Below are 18,410 nucleotides of genomic sequence, written 5' to 3'. Positions count from 1 at the left end.
TAAGTCTTTGTTTACCGAAAGATAAATTGAAAATTAAGCTGATTGAAGATGTTACCACTTATCACCATTTACATTGACAATGGAAGAAATGTAACCCATTAATTCTTCCGTCAATGCGCTGCCAAATTAAGGATGTAAAGATTTGCCTGTAATTATATTGGCTCACTTTTGCTTGGCGGTAGAATTTCATTGATATGCCAGCTGTCCGACGACGATGTTAAGGATAGAGCGAAGTGGAGAGCTAAAACGAGGAAAGCTGACCCCACCACCATGTGGGATATATAGCTAGGAAGAGAGAGAGAGAGAGAGAGAGAGGTAGAATTTCGTTGATATACGCAGACATTAACTACCCCAGATAGGCTTAACAGTACAACAAAGCCTGTAATAGGTCGCTAATTATTTGGGCGTTTTAATATGTTGTATGTTCTTTGTTTTGAAGATTTTTGTAAATAAAGAGTATAAACAAAAATAAACACAAAAAAAACAACAATAGTTAATAATATGTTATTTTTTTTGCTGTCGTTTTGACGCTCAAAACATGCTGCGCAAGCGTTGCTCTATACGCGTAACGATCAGTTGTTTTTGTAGTTTTTTTTTTTTAAATTAAATAATATGTATGATAACATTCAATTATAGTTTTAATTTTTTTTAATGTTTGATATTAGGTTTTTAATTCATTTTAGAAATCAAACGCTAGAGACATGTACACAAATGTGTACTTCTAATTTGGTTATCTCAAAAAGTTATATTTAACTTGTGTTCAATTAAACATTTTCCGGCATTATAGTTGATAGTATACATTTTGTTTTTATTTTACTAGAGGTTATGACAAAGACTTCAGTCGTGGCCTCGAGCTGATTCATAATCGTGATGTTTTAGAACATAAATAGTGAAAGTATATATTGTTTAATTGTTTTCATTAAACACGTATTTTTTCTCGTAAATGTTCGCCCACTAGAAGCCATATATAAGTAGGCTTTTAAATGTAACTTAACAGATATCGAAACTTATGATCGTTTGCTACAGCTAGTTTAGTTGAGAAATGTTTGCCTTGATGTTGGCTAACCGTCTTGCCGAGACGGATACATTTCCTTTGAGTTACGTTACTTTTATTTGCAGTGATGTGCAAGTAACGTCATGCTTTGTGTGAAATTAGACCTTAATATATAGGCAAACATGTTCATCTTTTATATATGAGTATATACATGCTTTATAACTTGAGTGTGTGCGTGTTTATATGTGTGCGTGTGTAAACATAAACGACATATATTAGCAAGCTGTTACACAACTGCCAGTTGCGTTTAGAAATGCATTGGCAATGTAAGATATCTATTAAGAATATAACGTCAGTCATGTTATTTTGATATATTTTATTTAAATCAAATCAAATCAAAATAAACTTTATTCGAGTAGGCTTTTACAAGCATTTCGTGTCGTCATTTTACAATTAAGTGAAGCTACCACGGGTTCGGAAAGTAGATTCTACCGAGAAGAACAGGCAAGATACTCAGTAGTTACTCTTTTTTAACATTTAAAAAATACAATGTCGTGTTAGTTAAATACAATTATTTAAATTAATGTATCCTGATTGGAAGTCAACAGGTATACTCCACGCTTTTTTATCATCTAAAAAAACTTGTATCGAATAATATGCTTATTTATTAAAGAAAGGCAGGCGTGTAAATGGGACCTAATATGATGGTAGATACACACTTTCTATAAACACTGGAAGAAGTTACTAACAATTATAACAAAAAAAACTAACAGTTACTAACAAAATATACTACCGATTTTTTCTTGTTTCTTTACTATATTTATCATATAATATATGTCCATGTATTATTTATAAAAACCTTTCTCTCGAATCACTCTGTTTATTAGTAAAACGCGCATCAAAATCCGTTTAGTAATTTGAATGATATAAGCATACATAGGGACAGATAGCGGTAAGCGACTTTGTTTTGAACTATAGTATGATACGCTGTTGTGATTGAAGATGATATCCTTGTGTTTGTAATTCCACTGGCTCACTCATCCTTGAAACACAATAATTATTTGTAAATATTTGTATCCGTTATCAATGCCCTTATTGAAGATAAGAGTATAGAGTTCAAAGTCAACGTCCAAATAGACGAATGTAACCTACAATCAATTAATCAAGATTTGTAATTAATATATTATTCCTATGCAAATTACATAAGTCGCGGGTACAATATCCAAGTTTAGTTTTAGAATATAAACGACTATTATAATAGTTAAAGCAAGGTCAATACGTCCATTATGTTTAGCCGCTCTTGGTAGTAATTTTATTTTTCAATATTGGACAACATCACATACATTACTCTGATCCCAATGTAAGTAGCTAAAGTACTTGTGTTATTGAAAATCAGAAGTAACAATGGTACCACCATCATCCAGATTTAAGACAACATAGAGAACTAATAAAAAATTTGTACATTGACTCGACCGGGAATCGAACCCGGGACTTCAGACTGGTGTAACTATGAAAATCGGCGTATACACTACTCGATCTCAGAGGTCATCAGAGTAAATGTTTTCGATACGCTTGTTTTCAAATGATTTAATTTCTAAACAGTAATGACGTGCGCTGGAAATGACACGCCGGTAAAGACCTTTGGTCATGACGTCAGTACAAAAAGTTTCAATGTCGTTATTTTAACGAAGGTTATCTTTGAAGAAATTACATTACATACTTCAGTGACAGTGTTTATAAATAAATTTATATTAAGACTTTATTTTTAATAATTATTAAAAATAAAGTCGCATCATTTAATGTACAAGTATAAGAGATTTTGCTATTTAATAAAATCAGGAGATTTGTTACTTTGTCGCAAAATTTTGTCCAGATTTAAATTGATAAGCTATACGTATTATGGGTATACCCAATGCAATGTAGGCTGTGAAAGTCTATGTTGATAGCTAACAACCCCTTTAATGATAATCCTACAGCCTTATATTAATATATATTTTTCCGGTGATTTTTTATGACATAGTTGCCAAATGATCAGGAGGCCCACCTGATAGAAAGTGACTTCAACCGCCCATGGACATGTGCAACACCAAGAGGCTTGCAGTTAACGAAGGAAGTGTCAGTAAGCTAGTTTTGTAGCAGGCACAAGTGAAACAACATTTTCATTTAATTTATGATATCTTTAGACATTAAATATGTTTTTTTGCAGGAAAATCAGCATGTGGGCCCTCGCCGGGGCTGAAGGCGTCGGAGTATCCGCTAAAAAATCAGAGGTATCCACTTCGCCTTTTCAGAGAACGTCACGGGATCACTTACGCATATTACTATGACGTCCTGACGGTAGACCTAACTATGCGGGCCACCAATTGCTAGGGGGTTCTCAGATTATAGAGACTAGCCCCGGCCACAATGGTAATAAATTTTGGTGAACGGACAACTGGACCTGTATGAATATTATTTTAAAGGGTATGATCGACTCATGAGATATTTTGTGACGGAAAAACAATAGGTACTGTATATTGTTGTGTTCCGATTTGAAAGGTGAGTAAGCCAGTGTAACTACAACGACAAGGCATAACATGTTTGCTAACTGCTTGGTGGCGTAAGATAAATCAAGGCAGAGGTTAATTTTCTTACAACGTCAATGTAATGCTATAGTCAGAGATTAATCAGAGACAATCCTTATTAAGATCAAGATATTGATCGTCGATTCGTCTCCTAATTATGTACTAATCAGATACGTGTTATCTTGAATTATCCAGAGAACTAATTAACGAGAAAGTCGCGAAGAAGAAACAAGAAAGTTAATTTATATTTGGACCGAGGAATTTGCATGTATTTACGGAATTTTGTTTCGAGTTTTATGTCTTACTGTCAGACATCGACGCTGCGTACATTTTCTCTACATTCCAATTTGAGTATTTTTTTTTTGCTTCAGAAGTACCTCTTGATTGTCAAATTTACCACCAACCCACGTGTCTAATGACGAAGTAGGAGATATTTACTACTAGCTGTGCCCGACTATACTTTCACAGAACAAACACCCGTTTCATCTTCTTAGGAGTGGACTATCATGAAATCCGAATGTCTACTTCCTTTAAAGTCTACCCTGCCAAATTTCTAGTTGGTAGGTATTAGTTTTTGAGATTTCATGATTACCTACATCGCCAATGCAACACCAACTTTAAAAATTAGGAAGTGCCTTGTTATGTTATTTCACTGGCTTACTTTGTGTATACATAAACATTATAGAATCAACCACAATTTGGTTTACTATTGATAGTACTTTTAAACAAGATTGTAAGTCGGATATCAAACCAATCAATGTCTGCTTGATAATTACAAAGATATAAAAACAATCAAAGCGAGTTGCCAACGTCGTCTGATCTTGGCCTCTTTGAAAACAATGCAGCGTTCACTTGAAAGGAATTATTAATGAGAAATATTTGCTACGACTAGGTATACCTATTATTGGTGTTCAATTAGAATTAAATTATATTTGCTATAATTTCAATTATTTTATCAATGAACAAAGTGAAATTGTACTTTTTTAAATAAATAAAAAAAATAACGCTTTGTTTCTTTCATTAGTTCTTTTCAGGTCAGAGGATTTTCTTTTAGATGCATTTGTATATTTTTGACAAAAATGTTGGAGGTAAATAGACCTGCATACATCGTTTTTCAATACAGATATTTTTTTATTTTGTAGGGACGGGCAAATGAGCCCTTTAGTGTTACGTGGCCACCAGACATTAGATTTGTATGAAATATTTACCATTTTTTTCATCACACCAATGCGCCAACCATGGAAACTAAGACGTCATCCAGTGTGGTTTTATGTGACGTATTGAGGTTGAAATAAATGAAATACAAATTCACGTGATTTACTTAATCACATCTGTAATTAAGTTGTAATTAACAATCTTTATCCTAAACCTCGGTCCCATTAACTAATATAGAAAATGCTCCAACATTGTAACACATTTTTCATCTGATCACATCATTAAATATATTACTATAAATAAATAAATTCTTAAAATAAAGTCTTATAGATCTGTTAATACAACATTACTTCTTTCTTCTAAATTTGGAGTAGGTTTTATTCCAGAATAACAATTTCTCGTCCTCCCATAGCGGTTGGCTTGAAAACATTTTGTCAATGACCAGTAAACGGGGGTCATTTTTGTCAATTGGGAGCCATTTCATCGGTAGCTCTTGGGTTATTTCAGGCGATGGGTCTCTGAAACGTAATTAGTATGCATTTATAATGAATTATGTAAACATTACAATAATGTAGAAATAAACGCAAGTTTCTCTCTCTCTTCTTAAAAGTAAGTATTGAAATGTATTTCACAACGGACCCCTAATGCAGTTTAGTGTATATATGTCACAGATTTACATGCGACTACGAAATGAATTATTATCAATACAGTGTAACGACTTATAAACTCAGTAGGGTTAGACCGTACAATAACCTCTTTAGAAGAAAACTTTCTGTTAAGATTGACGTTCTCTCGGATCATATCGTCCATATGTGTATTGTTTTAGGTAGAATGGTCCATTGACCATGGCTCATTAGCCATTTGATAGCAAATGTTCTACATTAAACATAGACATTGGTAAAGTTAGATATTCATTAGATTTCTTATAGTGTCAACATGCTCTATACTCTCTAACATACTTAATGTAACTACAATGTTATGCCTCTTATGCTTGTAATTATTATACTAGCCCACTCATAACGTTGTCTTAAATTTTCGCGATTATTACACATTTAAATAAAACTAATTATAACGGATGAATCGCGTATATTAATTATTTTTAAACATCCCGACGTTTCGAGCACTTTGCAGTGTTCGTGGAACACTAATATACGTTAATATACGCGATTCATCCGTTATAATTAGTTTTATTTAGCCCACTCATTTTCCAAACTACAACGCAGCTACATAAAATTTTGAATTTTGTGCTCAAGTCGTTGAAGAGTGAGTAGTATGTTCCCAGAAAGGCTGCCACTAGCTAGCATAGATGTCACATTTTGGAAATCACAGAATGCTATCATGCCCTTAAAGAAAAATACTGAATGAACATTTTTACCTTGACATAACAACTTCCCTGCAGTAAAACTTTTTATATTAAAACAAGATCTTACCCGTATTTAGCAAAATTCGTCCACATGGTGGTGATTCTATTAATCGTCTCTATTTCAAAGAACGATTGTAGTAACGTCACTTTCAACTTGAACATGTAAAAGAGATCGTCCGCGTGGGTCGCGCCGGGATACTTCCAGAATTTAATTAGCATTTTGATAATGTTCATCCATCCATCATAGGTGAGTTTGTACGCATAGACAGGGTGCTCATTACTTTTAGCGAGCATATCAGCTGTTATAGTAACTGGGTATATAATACCAGAGTCACCTTCGAATTTTGATAATCTTAATATCATATCGTCTGAATTTTTTGTATCGTTGTAAATCTTTTGAAGTTCTTGTGCTATTTTTACCTTATTATCGTTTGATGCGAACTCTAGATCTCTGGGCATTGCGCTATAGAAATTGAAGTTACTCTTTGTAGTATCGTTTTCTTTACCAACAAACATATAGCCTTCCGCGTTATTGTAGCCCATGATAATAGGAACTTTATTGTACATTTCGTTGGAAATTAAGTTAAATGGCACTTCAGAAATAAATTGTTCTTCACTTGGTACTTTGTTTTCTACGCACGGTACGAAGATATTCTCTGATAGAACGACGTCACCTTTACGTCTCGGTATTCGCGTGCTAAGCAATTCCTCAGCTGATTTACTTTGAAATAATTCATACAATTGGTGAGGATCTTCAAGGTCGTATCCCATTTGTTTCGCTAATTCTCTTGCAGTGTTCATAGGCTCAAATTGTAAACTCCAAGGTGAAATTGCTGAGCCGCTTTGCATGATAGCTCTTTGGAAGAGACCTTTGGATAATGGTGAAATAATATGGTAAAGCACAGATGCTGATCCAGCACTTTCGCCGAATAATGTTACGTTATCCGGGTCACCACCAAAAGCTCTAATGTTTCTTTTAACCCATAGCAATGCTTGCACTTGGTCTTTCAAACCTACGTTACCAGGCGCATCTTTAATACCTAGGCACAGAAATCCTAACACTTCAAGCCTGTAATTAAATGTGACTAGAATTATATCGTGTTTTACTAAATAATCAGGTCCGTATAGAAAAGGAGAACCGGAGCCGTCTCTGAAGCCGCCGCCATGAATGTAGACCATTACAGGTCGAAGTTTATTAGTTGATTGGGCGGGCGTGTAAACGTTTAGCGTGAGGCAGTTCTCCTGTCCCAAAATTAAAGTTTTGGAGAATCTTTGTGAACACCTAATGTGTTCCTCGATTGCTTCTAGTGTGCCATCCCATCTTGGACTCGGACGAGAACTCTGAAAAAAGCATGATTGATTTGATTACAATGTTGTTGCGTATAATTTTAAAAGTTATTGTCATATGAATACATTTGTTTTTATATTTATGTTAAGATATTAAGTTACCTTCGCTCATGACAACTAATTAGATGTATGTGTGATGGTGTGTGTAGTTTTATCTCTATTTATACATTAACAGTCTGTAAATTCCCCACTGCTGGGCTTAGGCCTCGTCTCCCTTTGAGGAGTAGGTTTTGCAGCAAATTCTACCACCCCGCTCCAATGCGTGATGGTGGATACACATGTGGCAGAATTTCGTTGATATTAGTCACAAGCAGGATTCCTTACGATGTTTCCCCTCACAGCCAAGCGCGAGATGAATTAAAAATTCAAATTAATTTATTAAAAATAATTGGTCTATGCACCGTTATGTTTCTTGTTTATGTTATTCGCTGGCTTCGACGATTATATCTTTTTTATTCAATCGATTATATTATGAAGGTGACCTCATATCCATTTAAAAACCACGCACTCATTTGAGAATTTATTATACTTTTATTATATTTGTTTATCATAAAACGATAAAAAAAATCCTGGTTGTACACTCAATTCAATAACAACAAACAAACAATATCAGATATTTTTGAAGTTGTTTGGGGTAAGATGACTACAGAACCTGGCTTAGGTTCTGTAGTCATCAATGATTACGGTTTTTATTATCCTTATTATATTTATTTCAAAAGATATTGTAAAGTTTTCTAAGTAAACAATTTCTAATCTAGAATCTATTTGCATACATTAATTCGATTTTCATAATTGAGATATCTAACCTGGAATCTTTGTTCGTAAGAAGCGTACGGTATACCCAGGTAACTTATATGTGACCCATCAGCTGCCATTGACCCGCGCACTAGGCCACTGCGCACGCGCACAGGTAACGTTGGCTGCCGAACCAGTCGCGCCGCCCATAACGACCACAACACTATCCAGTAATACTTCATAGCACTAATTTACAAAAGTAAACACAGATTTTTTCTAACCACTAATATACACTTGAGCACCATAATACTTTCTTACACTGTTATTAATTATATTCAATAAGAAAAGAAAGCACTCTTGAAAAATAAACAATGAAGTTTTTGTATCACAAAACACCATAACAAGTTGAATTTATTTATCGTTCCTATTTATACTTTCAAATGAAACTATTGTATGTTTAATTACAATTAAAGTTTAAATATTTAAATAACGTATACGACACGTCTGTCGTCGGTATACGACAGACAGAAGTCAACGGAACCGCGTGCGTTACAAACGACATAACAAAGTTGACAGCGGCTTTAACTAGTGCTAATCAATTCGCGACCTTATCACGACACAATAAGGTTCAAAACGTGAGCTGTAGTTTAGTATAGCTGTATTTATCTTTGTATTAAGAAGTGGATTTTGCAAGCGATTATAACGCTGGAGAAACAGGCAAGACAATGTGTTATTACTGATTATATAATAATGTGTATGCGATTTTAAACTTTATACAAATATGATTATAGTTTAGTTTTCTTTGGATTGATTGAACTGGATTAATGTTACGCGATTGAGCTAGTTTTTTTGTTATATTATATTGGAATTATGTACTTTGTTTAATAATGCGATAGTAATGACTGTTTGTAATGTTTGACACACATAACTAACTTTGCCGTAACTGATAGTAAAATAAAAAATAAAAATGGAACGCGCAGAATATTATATATAGTAATTATGTTGGTATAATTAGTTGTTATAAATATATTAACTAATAAAAAAGAAAACAGTCATTTTTTCCGAGATACCGGGATACCGGGAATTCGTATTCGCTTATAATTTTGTATTTGCTTTTCTTGCGTCGGTGTCAAGTTTGGCGCTTTTCACTTTTTTTTTTTAAATTGAGTCTGATATATCTACCAATAAATTGACTTGGATGCTTTCTCTTAAGTGCATTTGCATTTATTACCAATAAAAATGGAAAAATAAAATCTTCAATTTTACAGTTAAAACAAGTTTGATACACCGTGTTTTGTGGTAAAAGCAACCGGTTTGATTCGACGTGGTCAAGATGTTCGAGGTACGCTTTGAATATGTGCGACGGCTGTGCGGGAAACATGTAATTGATTTCACATTATGATTTGTAAAACACAAACTTTATTTATATAACATTATTAACGTTAATGCCTTAGCTATATACAAATCAAAAACAACAACAACAGCCTGTAAATTTCCCACTGCTGGGGCTGGGCTAAGGATTGCCCTTTGAGGAAAAGGTTTGGAACATGCTGTTCCAATGTGGTTTGGTGGAATACATATATGGCAGAATTTCTATGAAATCTGACACATGCAGATTTCCTCGCGATGTTTTCGTTCACCGCCGAGCATCAAGCATGAGATGTATTATAACACATATTAGGCACATGAATATTCAGTGGTGCTTGTCTGGGTTTGAATCCGCAAGCAACGGCTAAGATGTTTTCTAACCATTGGGCCATCTCGGTTCAAATAAAAATTAAAATGGTGACATAATATATATAAAAAGTTCGATTAAATTTTTACTAGTTTAATTTTGTTTACAAATAATGTATAGCGATAGAACTATCACTTAGGTAGATGCCATTGGAAAACCAACCTTATTTTGTAGTATATAACAACAGCAATATAAAATCAGAGAACAGTACTTAATACTTACAATATATGTTTGCATAAGAACAGCGCCATCTACATGCTTATCCATATACAACTAGCGCCATCTGTACTTGATTATTATAGATTAATATGACGACCTCTGTGGTCGAGTAGTGTTTACACCGGTTTATGCCATTCCGAGGTTCCGGGTTCGATTTCCAGCCGATTCGATGTACAAAAAAAAACTAGTTTTTTATGTTGTCTTGAGTCTGGGTGTTTGTGGTACCGTCGTTACTTCTGAGTTTCCATAACACAAGTGCTTAAGCAACTTACATTGGGATCAGAGTAATGTATGTGATGTTGTCCAATATTTATAAAAAATATTTAATATTCATAATATTTCATTAGCTAATAATGCAAGACATTAATTTCCAAAAATCTATTCCAATAGAAGAAAGGATAAAAAAATTAGCCTTAGACTTACGTGTTCCATGCCTTTTACTAACAGATCTGCTGTGATATAACACTATTCCTCTTCATTATCCACATACAGTGTACTTTCAAAGTCATCTAATTGAATAAAGAATATTCTTATTTTTATGTATGTGTTGTGTTACAATTTTACATACAATGGGACTATAAATAAAATGAGTATGTAATAAAGATAATTATATTTCTTACAAAAAACAAATGTAATAGTTTTAATAACAATTTGCTATTCAGATAATTACTAATTGATAAAATATGTGTTTCTTTATTAAATATACTTTAATTATTATAGTTTCCATAGTTATTGCACTTTAGATATTTTATTGGATTTTTCCACGAGAATATGGCAACCCTTCATATTATGGAATCGTTTCGAATTTTGGCCGTTATAATTTTCTCGTTGGATGTCCTTTTTCGCATGTCTTGCTGATAATATCGTGAAATTATCACTGTTTTTAGATATGTGGATTTATACGACTAAGTATCGCCCGTGACTTTGATAATTAATAACAAAAAAAAATGTTACTTATGCAATAATAAAGATGAGATTATTTGGTACTATATAGTGTTGTTATGGTAAAATCGGCTATCTATCTGCTGGTAACCATATACAGCGGAGATGTAAAAATATTAACCTTTGGTTCTTTCGCCAATACGCCACCAATGTTGAGAGTTTGTTTTTTTATGGTATAGGTTGGCGGACGAACATATGAGCCACCTAATGGTAAGTGGTCACCATCACCCATAAACAATGAAGCTGTAAGAAATATTAACTATTCCTTACATCGTCAATGTGCCACCAACCTTGGGAACTAAGATGTTATTTCACTTGTGCCTGTAGTTACACTGGCTCGCTCACCCTTCAAACCGGAACACAACAATACTGAGTAATGTTATTTGGCGGTAGAATAACTGGTGAGTGGGTGGTACCTACCCAGACGAGCTTGCACAAAGCTCTACCACCAAGTACCTAAATGTATTTATTTATAGACCAGTAAGAGATAAAAAATCCGTATACCACCAATACGCCACCAATAAGTGGAAGTTTATAAGATAAACTTTTCGGTGCTCTTGGTCGTTTTAGTGTTACTGTTTTCGGTGCTAGTAACTACAAACTTATATAAAATATTTATTTCCGTATATAATAAGAAGCATTTGTTTGGTCAAATCCAGCTTGGACACAAAAACAAGTAACCTGTAAAAAACTAACGAGATTAAATCTTAACTACACAGCGGTGTGACGATCTTGTGGTAAATGATTTCCTCATTACTCAAATAATTATATCAGATACGTGAGTTTATAAATAAATTATATTGTGGTAAGTGGTTATCTCCACCAACAGTTTTACCCACCCCACCTAGATGTCGGAACAACAACAAGATTTTTAGGATTTTTGCCTTGTGCACCAGTCTTTGGAACCAGCTTTCGCCTGTGGTTTTTCCGAACTAATACGACCTAACCTTCATGAAAACAGCGAACAAATTTTTAAGGGTCGAAGCCCCTCGGCGTTCTTTCAGGTAAGCGTCTTGCAGGTTTGGCTCCAATACCATAAATAAAATATACAGCCTGATAAGACGCTATTTCTTGATTAGCTGTCCCATTGACCTAATAGGCATCTTTAAGGCAAATCCGAGTCAGGCCTATGAATTATGAACATCATACTCCTTACGTTGTTTCCACTTTTTATCCTTACTGACATTTTAATAACCATCTCCAATATTGCCTTTGGTTTGCCTTCAATATCATAAAAAAAAGTATACACAGATGAATGACACATTTTAATGACAATCTTTAACTCACCAATTATTTATTTCTTAATAAAAGTACCACAGACTAATCTATTATAATTATTATTGAAACGATGCATAAAGTTGATAAGAGTTCGATAGACAATTTTTATATAAAAATATAAAATAAATATTCATTAAAATTACTCATATTTTGCTAGGAAAAGAATTTGTTTTCGATAACGCGAAAAAGAGTTGTTTTCTCGTTCATATAATGCAGCCTTGAATTTACACCAGTGCCTTTATAGCTTCCAGTGTAAATCTAGCGCACTTTATTACACATACTGTTATTTGCCATACATTTACAATTTATAAGACACATTCAATACTATTTGGGTGTAATAGGTGACTTGGATTGGCCGAATGCGGCAAACGCTGTCAGTTGACACGACCCCCTCTAGTGCTGCGCATCGCGAGCTCTTACGACAAATTAAATTAACAACTAAATATCGCGTACATACCTAATAAACGAGAAACTGTATACATTATAAGCTAATATAAGTTAATTCATCATAAAGCTTAATACATATTCCGTATGAACAAAACAACACTATTGATTTTTTTTTAGTGCAGATGTTACGTAGTTCACAACCTTGAGGGTCACAGCCAGTGAGTAAGGCGAAACCGAATTGTTATATACATTCCGAACATCGGATTTGACGGTTAAATGTAAATAATAGTTACGATTTAAAATGTTATAATATATTAACTTAATAAAAAATCAGCTAAGTTCGCTTAGTCATTAGTCTCAACAGATTAGTCATGATATACGGTAGTTAGCGTGTGTGTGTAATTTACGTTATGAAGACGTATTGGTTGGTGCTCTGGTCGCTATGGGCGGCGCGACTGGTCAGGCAACCGACGCTACCAGTGCGCGTGACCGGCGGATGGTTGCGCGGTGTGGTAGCCCCCGATGGTTCTCATAAACGATATATGGCGGTACCCTATGCTACTCATCCTGTTAAGCGTTTTCAGGTGTGTGTCACAGTTAATTTTATAATATATATATAATCGTTTCTAGTCATTAGCGATGGTTCAATTTGTTACGACTTTTAGTAATTTATTTACAAATATATTGTATATTGTTGAATTACTTATAGCAATATCACGATATACTGTCATGTTAGCTGACCTCTGTCGCTGCTCTAATGATACAATTTGAGCGAAATAAAAAACTAGATAATTAACTTGCATTTCAAACTATCTGCGTACGAAGTATTTGACTAAGAACAGGAAATGAATAAAAAAGATTAACTTACATAAACTTTTTGTAAATTCACTTCTTATGTCGTTTATTTCGAAATAATTAAATATAACCGTTATATCTATCTTGTCAATCACTTCAAAATATTATTTCGAACGGGACGTTGGCGAAATAATCTGTGCCCTATTGACACAAATAAAAATACATAATAAAAAAAAGATATTCTTGAATGTTATGAGACAGTTATTCAAAATACTATATACAAACTTGTAAAAATTATAAATAGATGTTATTTTTATTTGTAAATATTTTTATCTTATACCATAAATATTAACAGCTGCATTGAACTCGATAAAAGTAATAAATAGATAAATAAACTTAATCGCGCTGATTATGTTCATTCGTATCAGATATATTCGATTTTTAATTTATATTTTTATTTCTGCGTACAATAAGTAAAAACAAATGAATTGACGAATAGCGATGCCTCCACACAGATCAACAGCAGCTTATTTTAAGGAATAACCAATTGTAAAGCATATTGAAGTGTTGTGCTGTGCTGCAAATGGACACATAAATACAGATCTGGTCTTAATTCCCTTACTCTCAAAATCCTATGGTACGGCATTCTGACACTTTACAAGAGAGATCTGATGCCAGAACCAACATTTTTACGTTGATTATGTGGTGGTGTACTGAATAAAAACTGGTGGACAATTCTATTAGCTTATAACTTATATGATCGATCTTGGTTCTATTCTGACACAACTCCGGGTATTCCTTAGAATAACAGATCTTAGCTAAAGCATAAGTAAAGGGAAATGTTAGTTATTAACGATTACGATTCATACTCGATTCTGTATATATCAGAGTAGGGAAACGGATAAATGTCGTAGAATTACATTGTGATTCGATGGAATTGGACTCCAGCTTAACAGTAAAGTCTAATAACCGCTTACGGCTTGACACGGGATTTGAATCCAGGATTTTGGAATCTGCAGCATTCGTTTATTTGATATTACAATACTAAGACAGGTCATGTTGCTATTATTTTTTCCTAAGAATAGATTAAAATATGTTATTTATTCAAGGAAGATCCGAAAAGTACTCTTGACTAAAATAAACTTTGATTATATTAAATTAATATCGGTTCATTATGTACATTCTACTGAAAACAAAACAGGGTAGAAAATTATTACTTTATTTGTTTCCAATTTCAATATTACATAGGTTCAATAGTAAAATACAAAATGAAACTTTGTTCGTTCTCAAAACAAAGATATATTCGTAATTCGTAGGGCGGGATCACAACACTTTATAAATTGTTTGTTAATATGCCTGTATGTAGATCTGTACGTAATTTAGTCCCCCGTGATTTGATATGAATCAGTGATTCCATCATCAAATAGCCATGCTTTGCATTGTACTGCTGAGAGATAGCATCTCAGTTCGACGGTTCGCAGACAGAGTAGAAATAGTTAATACTCCTTACAGGGCTGATAGACAGGCCACATGAGCTCTGCCTACCCATTAGATACTAAGTAATTATAATATGCAAATACAATGATATGTTATCAGCCAATAGGAAATTGAGTAATTTTAAATACAATTGTAATTGGTGTATTGTAATATTAAAAGAAATACAAATTTAAAATATAGGTACAGACAAATTATGCATTGACTTCACGATAAGGGGTATCGATGGTCGACCTCATTATTTTGATTATTTTTTTATCATCAAGAATTTTATCTTTCAAGGGTCCTGGTCCCGAACCAACATGGCAAGGCGTTTTCGAAGCTATAGAAGAAAATGTACGATGTCTTCAAAGAATAGGAAAGAGCATACTTATAGGTCAAGAAGATTGCTTAATAATGAATATATACACGCCCGTCGATGCTACTGTACATTCGAAATATCCAGTGATGGTTTTTATTCACGGGGGAGGATTTTATGAGGGATCGGGTACGGGGTTTTTATATGGTCCAGAATATTTAGTAACCAAGGGAATCATTCTAGTTGTTTTGAACTACAGATTGCACATTCAGGGTTTGATATGCTTGAAAATAAAAGAAGCGCCAGGTAATGCTGCTTTAAAGGATCAAGTGGCTGCACTTAAATGGATTCAGCGCAACATCGAAGCATTTGGCGGAGACCCTCATAGTGTTACACTAAGTGGGGAAAGTGCTGGCGCAGCTTCTGTGTCTTTCCATATTCTCTCACCGATGTCAAAAGGCCTCTTTCACAGAGCCATCATACAGAGTGGTTCCTCTTTGGTCCCTTGGACGATACAGTTCAGGCCGGTGTACATGGCTAGTTTATTGACAAAAGTTATGGGACACGCCACTGATGATTTATATGAAATCTATAATATATTGATGGAAAAGTCTGATGAAGATTTAATTGTTATTAGAGTACCTAGAAGACCAGGACATCTTATTATTTCAGAATTGCTTTATACACCTTGCGTTGAGGACGAAATTCCAGACGTAGAACCGTTTTTAACTGAAATGCCTTACGATTTGCTAACCGCAGGGAAGTATAACAAAGTTCCTGTACTAATCGGTCGTACAAATTCAGAAGGTTTGTTGTTTAGTAATATGGAGAATGATACAACTATACCAAAGATAAGGTTTGAGAAAACCTTACCTAAAAATTTGCACATACCAGAAGAATCGAAGCAAAAAGAGATAGGAGCGAAATTCAAGGAATTATATTTCGGCGATAAAAATATTTCGTATAATAGTTTAGAGAATCTAGCACAATTGTACGGTGAAGTGTATTTTTCATTTGGAGTTTTACAAGAAACCCAGTTATATTTAAACACAAGTGATAAACCAGTGTATAGCTACGTCTTCAGCTATGATGGAAGACGAAATATTGTCAAATTTACGCTGGATTATGGACTGAATGAAGCACCGGGAGCTACTCACGCTGATGAACTATTTTATTTATTTCAACAACCACTTCTTCCTTCATTTTTCGAGCTCGCCATGATAGACAGAGTAACAACAATGTGGACTAACTTTGTTAAATATGGGTATGTATTGATTTATACATTATTTAAATATTTGAAAAACTTTCCTTCTGATATGCGAAGTAGCCATATATCAACTCACAAAAAGAACAATTCTATACATATGTATGGATCCTGGTTTTAGCTTCAAAGTGTAATGACACAAATTATTATTTTTCTTCTACATTTTTTTCGGAACCAAGTTGCAATAGCGTGGCCGATATCTTCCCTCCCTTCGTTCAATCTCTTTCTCTCTGAGTCTTTCTATTATTTTATACGGTTTTATTTAAAATCGTTTCAAGTTCTTCTTGTCATTGTTTGAATTCACACGCGAATTTTAGAAACATATTTTTTCTGTCATTTAATTATTCGTAAACGTTTTTAATTAGTTTAATTGTATCTCTTATTTAATGACTTTATTCAACATAGCGTGAGTAACTTCGTTCCTACTGGGTGTTACACAATCATCTCTGTTTTTCATAAGAAGTTTCAACCATAGCTTTATAAATAAGTGCATGATAATCAAAATCAAAATCAACTAATTTAAGAGGCGGCTCGAACAATTAGCTTACCTTGTTATTTTGGAAAGATAAGCGATAGCAATTTAGGTTTTAATTAAAGCTGGAAAGAACTCTTCAAGGTATTAAGATCATTGCCGACGTTTATTAAAAATAGAGACTAAAACGAAAGCTACGTTACCAAAGTGAAAATCCGAAATACCGAGATTACTTCACGAAAAGTAGCTTCAGTCGGAACGTAGTGGCGGCTTAAAGATATGCATGTGTAATTGGAGTGGAAAATGTAATCACACTTGAGATTTTGTGATTATACAAAAAAGTGCCAAATGCTGTATTTAGTTCCACGGTGACATACATTGTACATTACTAAATGTATGTATTTTCTTTTACTGTTCTAATTAAATTTAAGTTCATTAATAATAACCCGCTTCATTTTCTGTTTGACCTAAAGGTTATCTGACAGGATGCCTACAGGTATTAAATCCGCTTTTTGTCCGATTCAATATATGGTGGTCAATAAAATATTTAAATAAATAAAAATTATATTTACTATAACATTAAACTGGTGTACTGTTTCGGTTTTTAGGGTGAAGTAAATATAACGACAGGCATAGGGACATCTCAACTCAGTCTAATTGGTTCAACAATAGCAATATCTATAAACAATAACGATCATATACTATTAGGCAAAGCATTATTATCTTAGATAGTTATTAATAAAATACATAACAAGAAATTTACTATTTCAGGGAACCGATTCCGGAGGTAACGGACTTACTGCCAGTGAAGTGGTTACCTACCAACAAGTCTTCTCCGTACTCCTTCGTCATAGACAGAGAATTCTCCACCACACCTCTTTGGCCCAGCGAGTCCTTTAAATACCTACGTGATATCTACTCAAAGTATAGAAGAAAAACTGACTGAGTTATAAAGTTTAGTAGCAAAGTTATAGAGTATTATACCAATTATTTAGATAATGATTTGGAAGATTACCTAAGAGTTTTATTGAGCGATACGGCGGTCCCAAATAATTTGATTATTCTATATTTATACTATGTAAAGATTATACTAGTTCAGATTCAAACATTCTAATTGAATTAGAAAATCTAAATATTACAGCACAGACAGAGACTGAATCTGTATCATTAAATGCTCAAAATCGAATCTAGGACTCTTATAGAAAATGCTGTCGGTGAGGGACCGTCCTTGCTCTTATTAGGATGTTTAATGTGAATATAATTTAATGGTGCAAAACTGGTTATACATAGATTTTAAACATAAAATTACCTGGATTGTTATCTATATTACTATGTACGAGTTACCTAGACTTTTGTCCTAGAAACGCT

The 18,410-nt window shown here is 33.7% G+C and overlaps 2 protein-coding genes across 2 annotated transcripts; one reads left to right on the top strand and one right to left on the bottom strand.

Annotated features, from left to right (window-relative positions):
- Nucleotides 1-4,865: 4,865 nt before the first annotated feature.
- Nucleotides 4,866-8,688, bottom strand: LOC124537481 (acetylcholinesterase-like). The gene is made up of 3 exons (XM_047114344.1): nt 8,230-8,688; nt 6,144-7,417; nt 4,866-5,231 (listed from the first exon to the last, which is right to left on the bottom strand). The coding sequence occupies exons 1-3, from the start codon at nt 8,398-8,400 to the stop codon at nt 5,060-5,062; spliced, it is 1,617 nt and encodes a 538-aa protein (XP_046970300.1). The 5' UTR covers nt 8,401-8,688; the 3' UTR covers nt 4,866-5,059.
- Nucleotides 8,689-12,726: 4,038 nt separating this feature from the next.
- Nucleotides 12,727-18,069, top strand: LOC124537373 (esterase E4-like). The gene is made up of 3 exons (XM_047114202.1): nt 12,727-13,303; nt 15,291-16,570; nt 17,814-18,069. The coding sequence occupies exons 1-3, from the start codon at nt 13,130-13,132 to the stop codon at nt 17,986-17,988; spliced, it is 1,629 nt and encodes a 542-aa protein (XP_046970158.1). The 5' UTR covers nt 12,727-13,129; the 3' UTR covers nt 17,989-18,069.
- Nucleotides 18,070-18,410: the final 341 nt, after the last annotated feature.

This window comes from Vanessa cardui, chromosome 18 (assembly GCF_905220365.1).
Source record: "Vanessa cardui chromosome 18, ilVanCard2.1, whole genome shotgun sequence".
In the NCBI taxonomy this organism is placed as follows: Eukaryota; Metazoa; Arthropoda; class Insecta; order Lepidoptera; family Nymphalidae; genus Vanessa; species Vanessa cardui.
Note: the sequence above shows the minus strand (reverse complement) of the source record. Positions and strands in the feature narration are given on the sequence as shown.

Coding starts and splice junctions, on each gene's coding strand:
- LOC124537481 (XM_047114344.1), bottom strand. CDS start 8,400: ATGAAGTATTACTGGATAGTGTTGTGGTCGTTATGGGCGGCGCGACTG. Junction 7,418..8,229: donor CTTACGAACAAAGATTCCAG/GTTAGATATCTC, acceptor TGCTTTTTTCAG/AGTTCTCGTCCGAGTCCAAG. Junction 5,232..6,143: donor ACGAATTTTGCTAAATACGG/GTAAGATCTTGT, acceptor ATTACGTTTCAG/AGACCCATCGCCTGAAATAA.
- LOC124537373 (XM_047114202.1), top strand. CDS start 13,130: ATGAAGACGTATTGGTTGGTGCTCTGGTCGCTATGGGCGGCGCGACTG. Junction 13,304..15,290: donor ATCCTGTTAAGCGTTTTCAG/GTGTGTGTCACA, acceptor TTATCTTTCAAG/GGTCCTGGTCCCGAACCAAC. Junction 16,571..17,813: donor ACTAACTTTGTTAAATATGG/GTATGTATTGAT, acceptor TTACTATTTCAG/GGAACCGATTCCGGAGGTAA.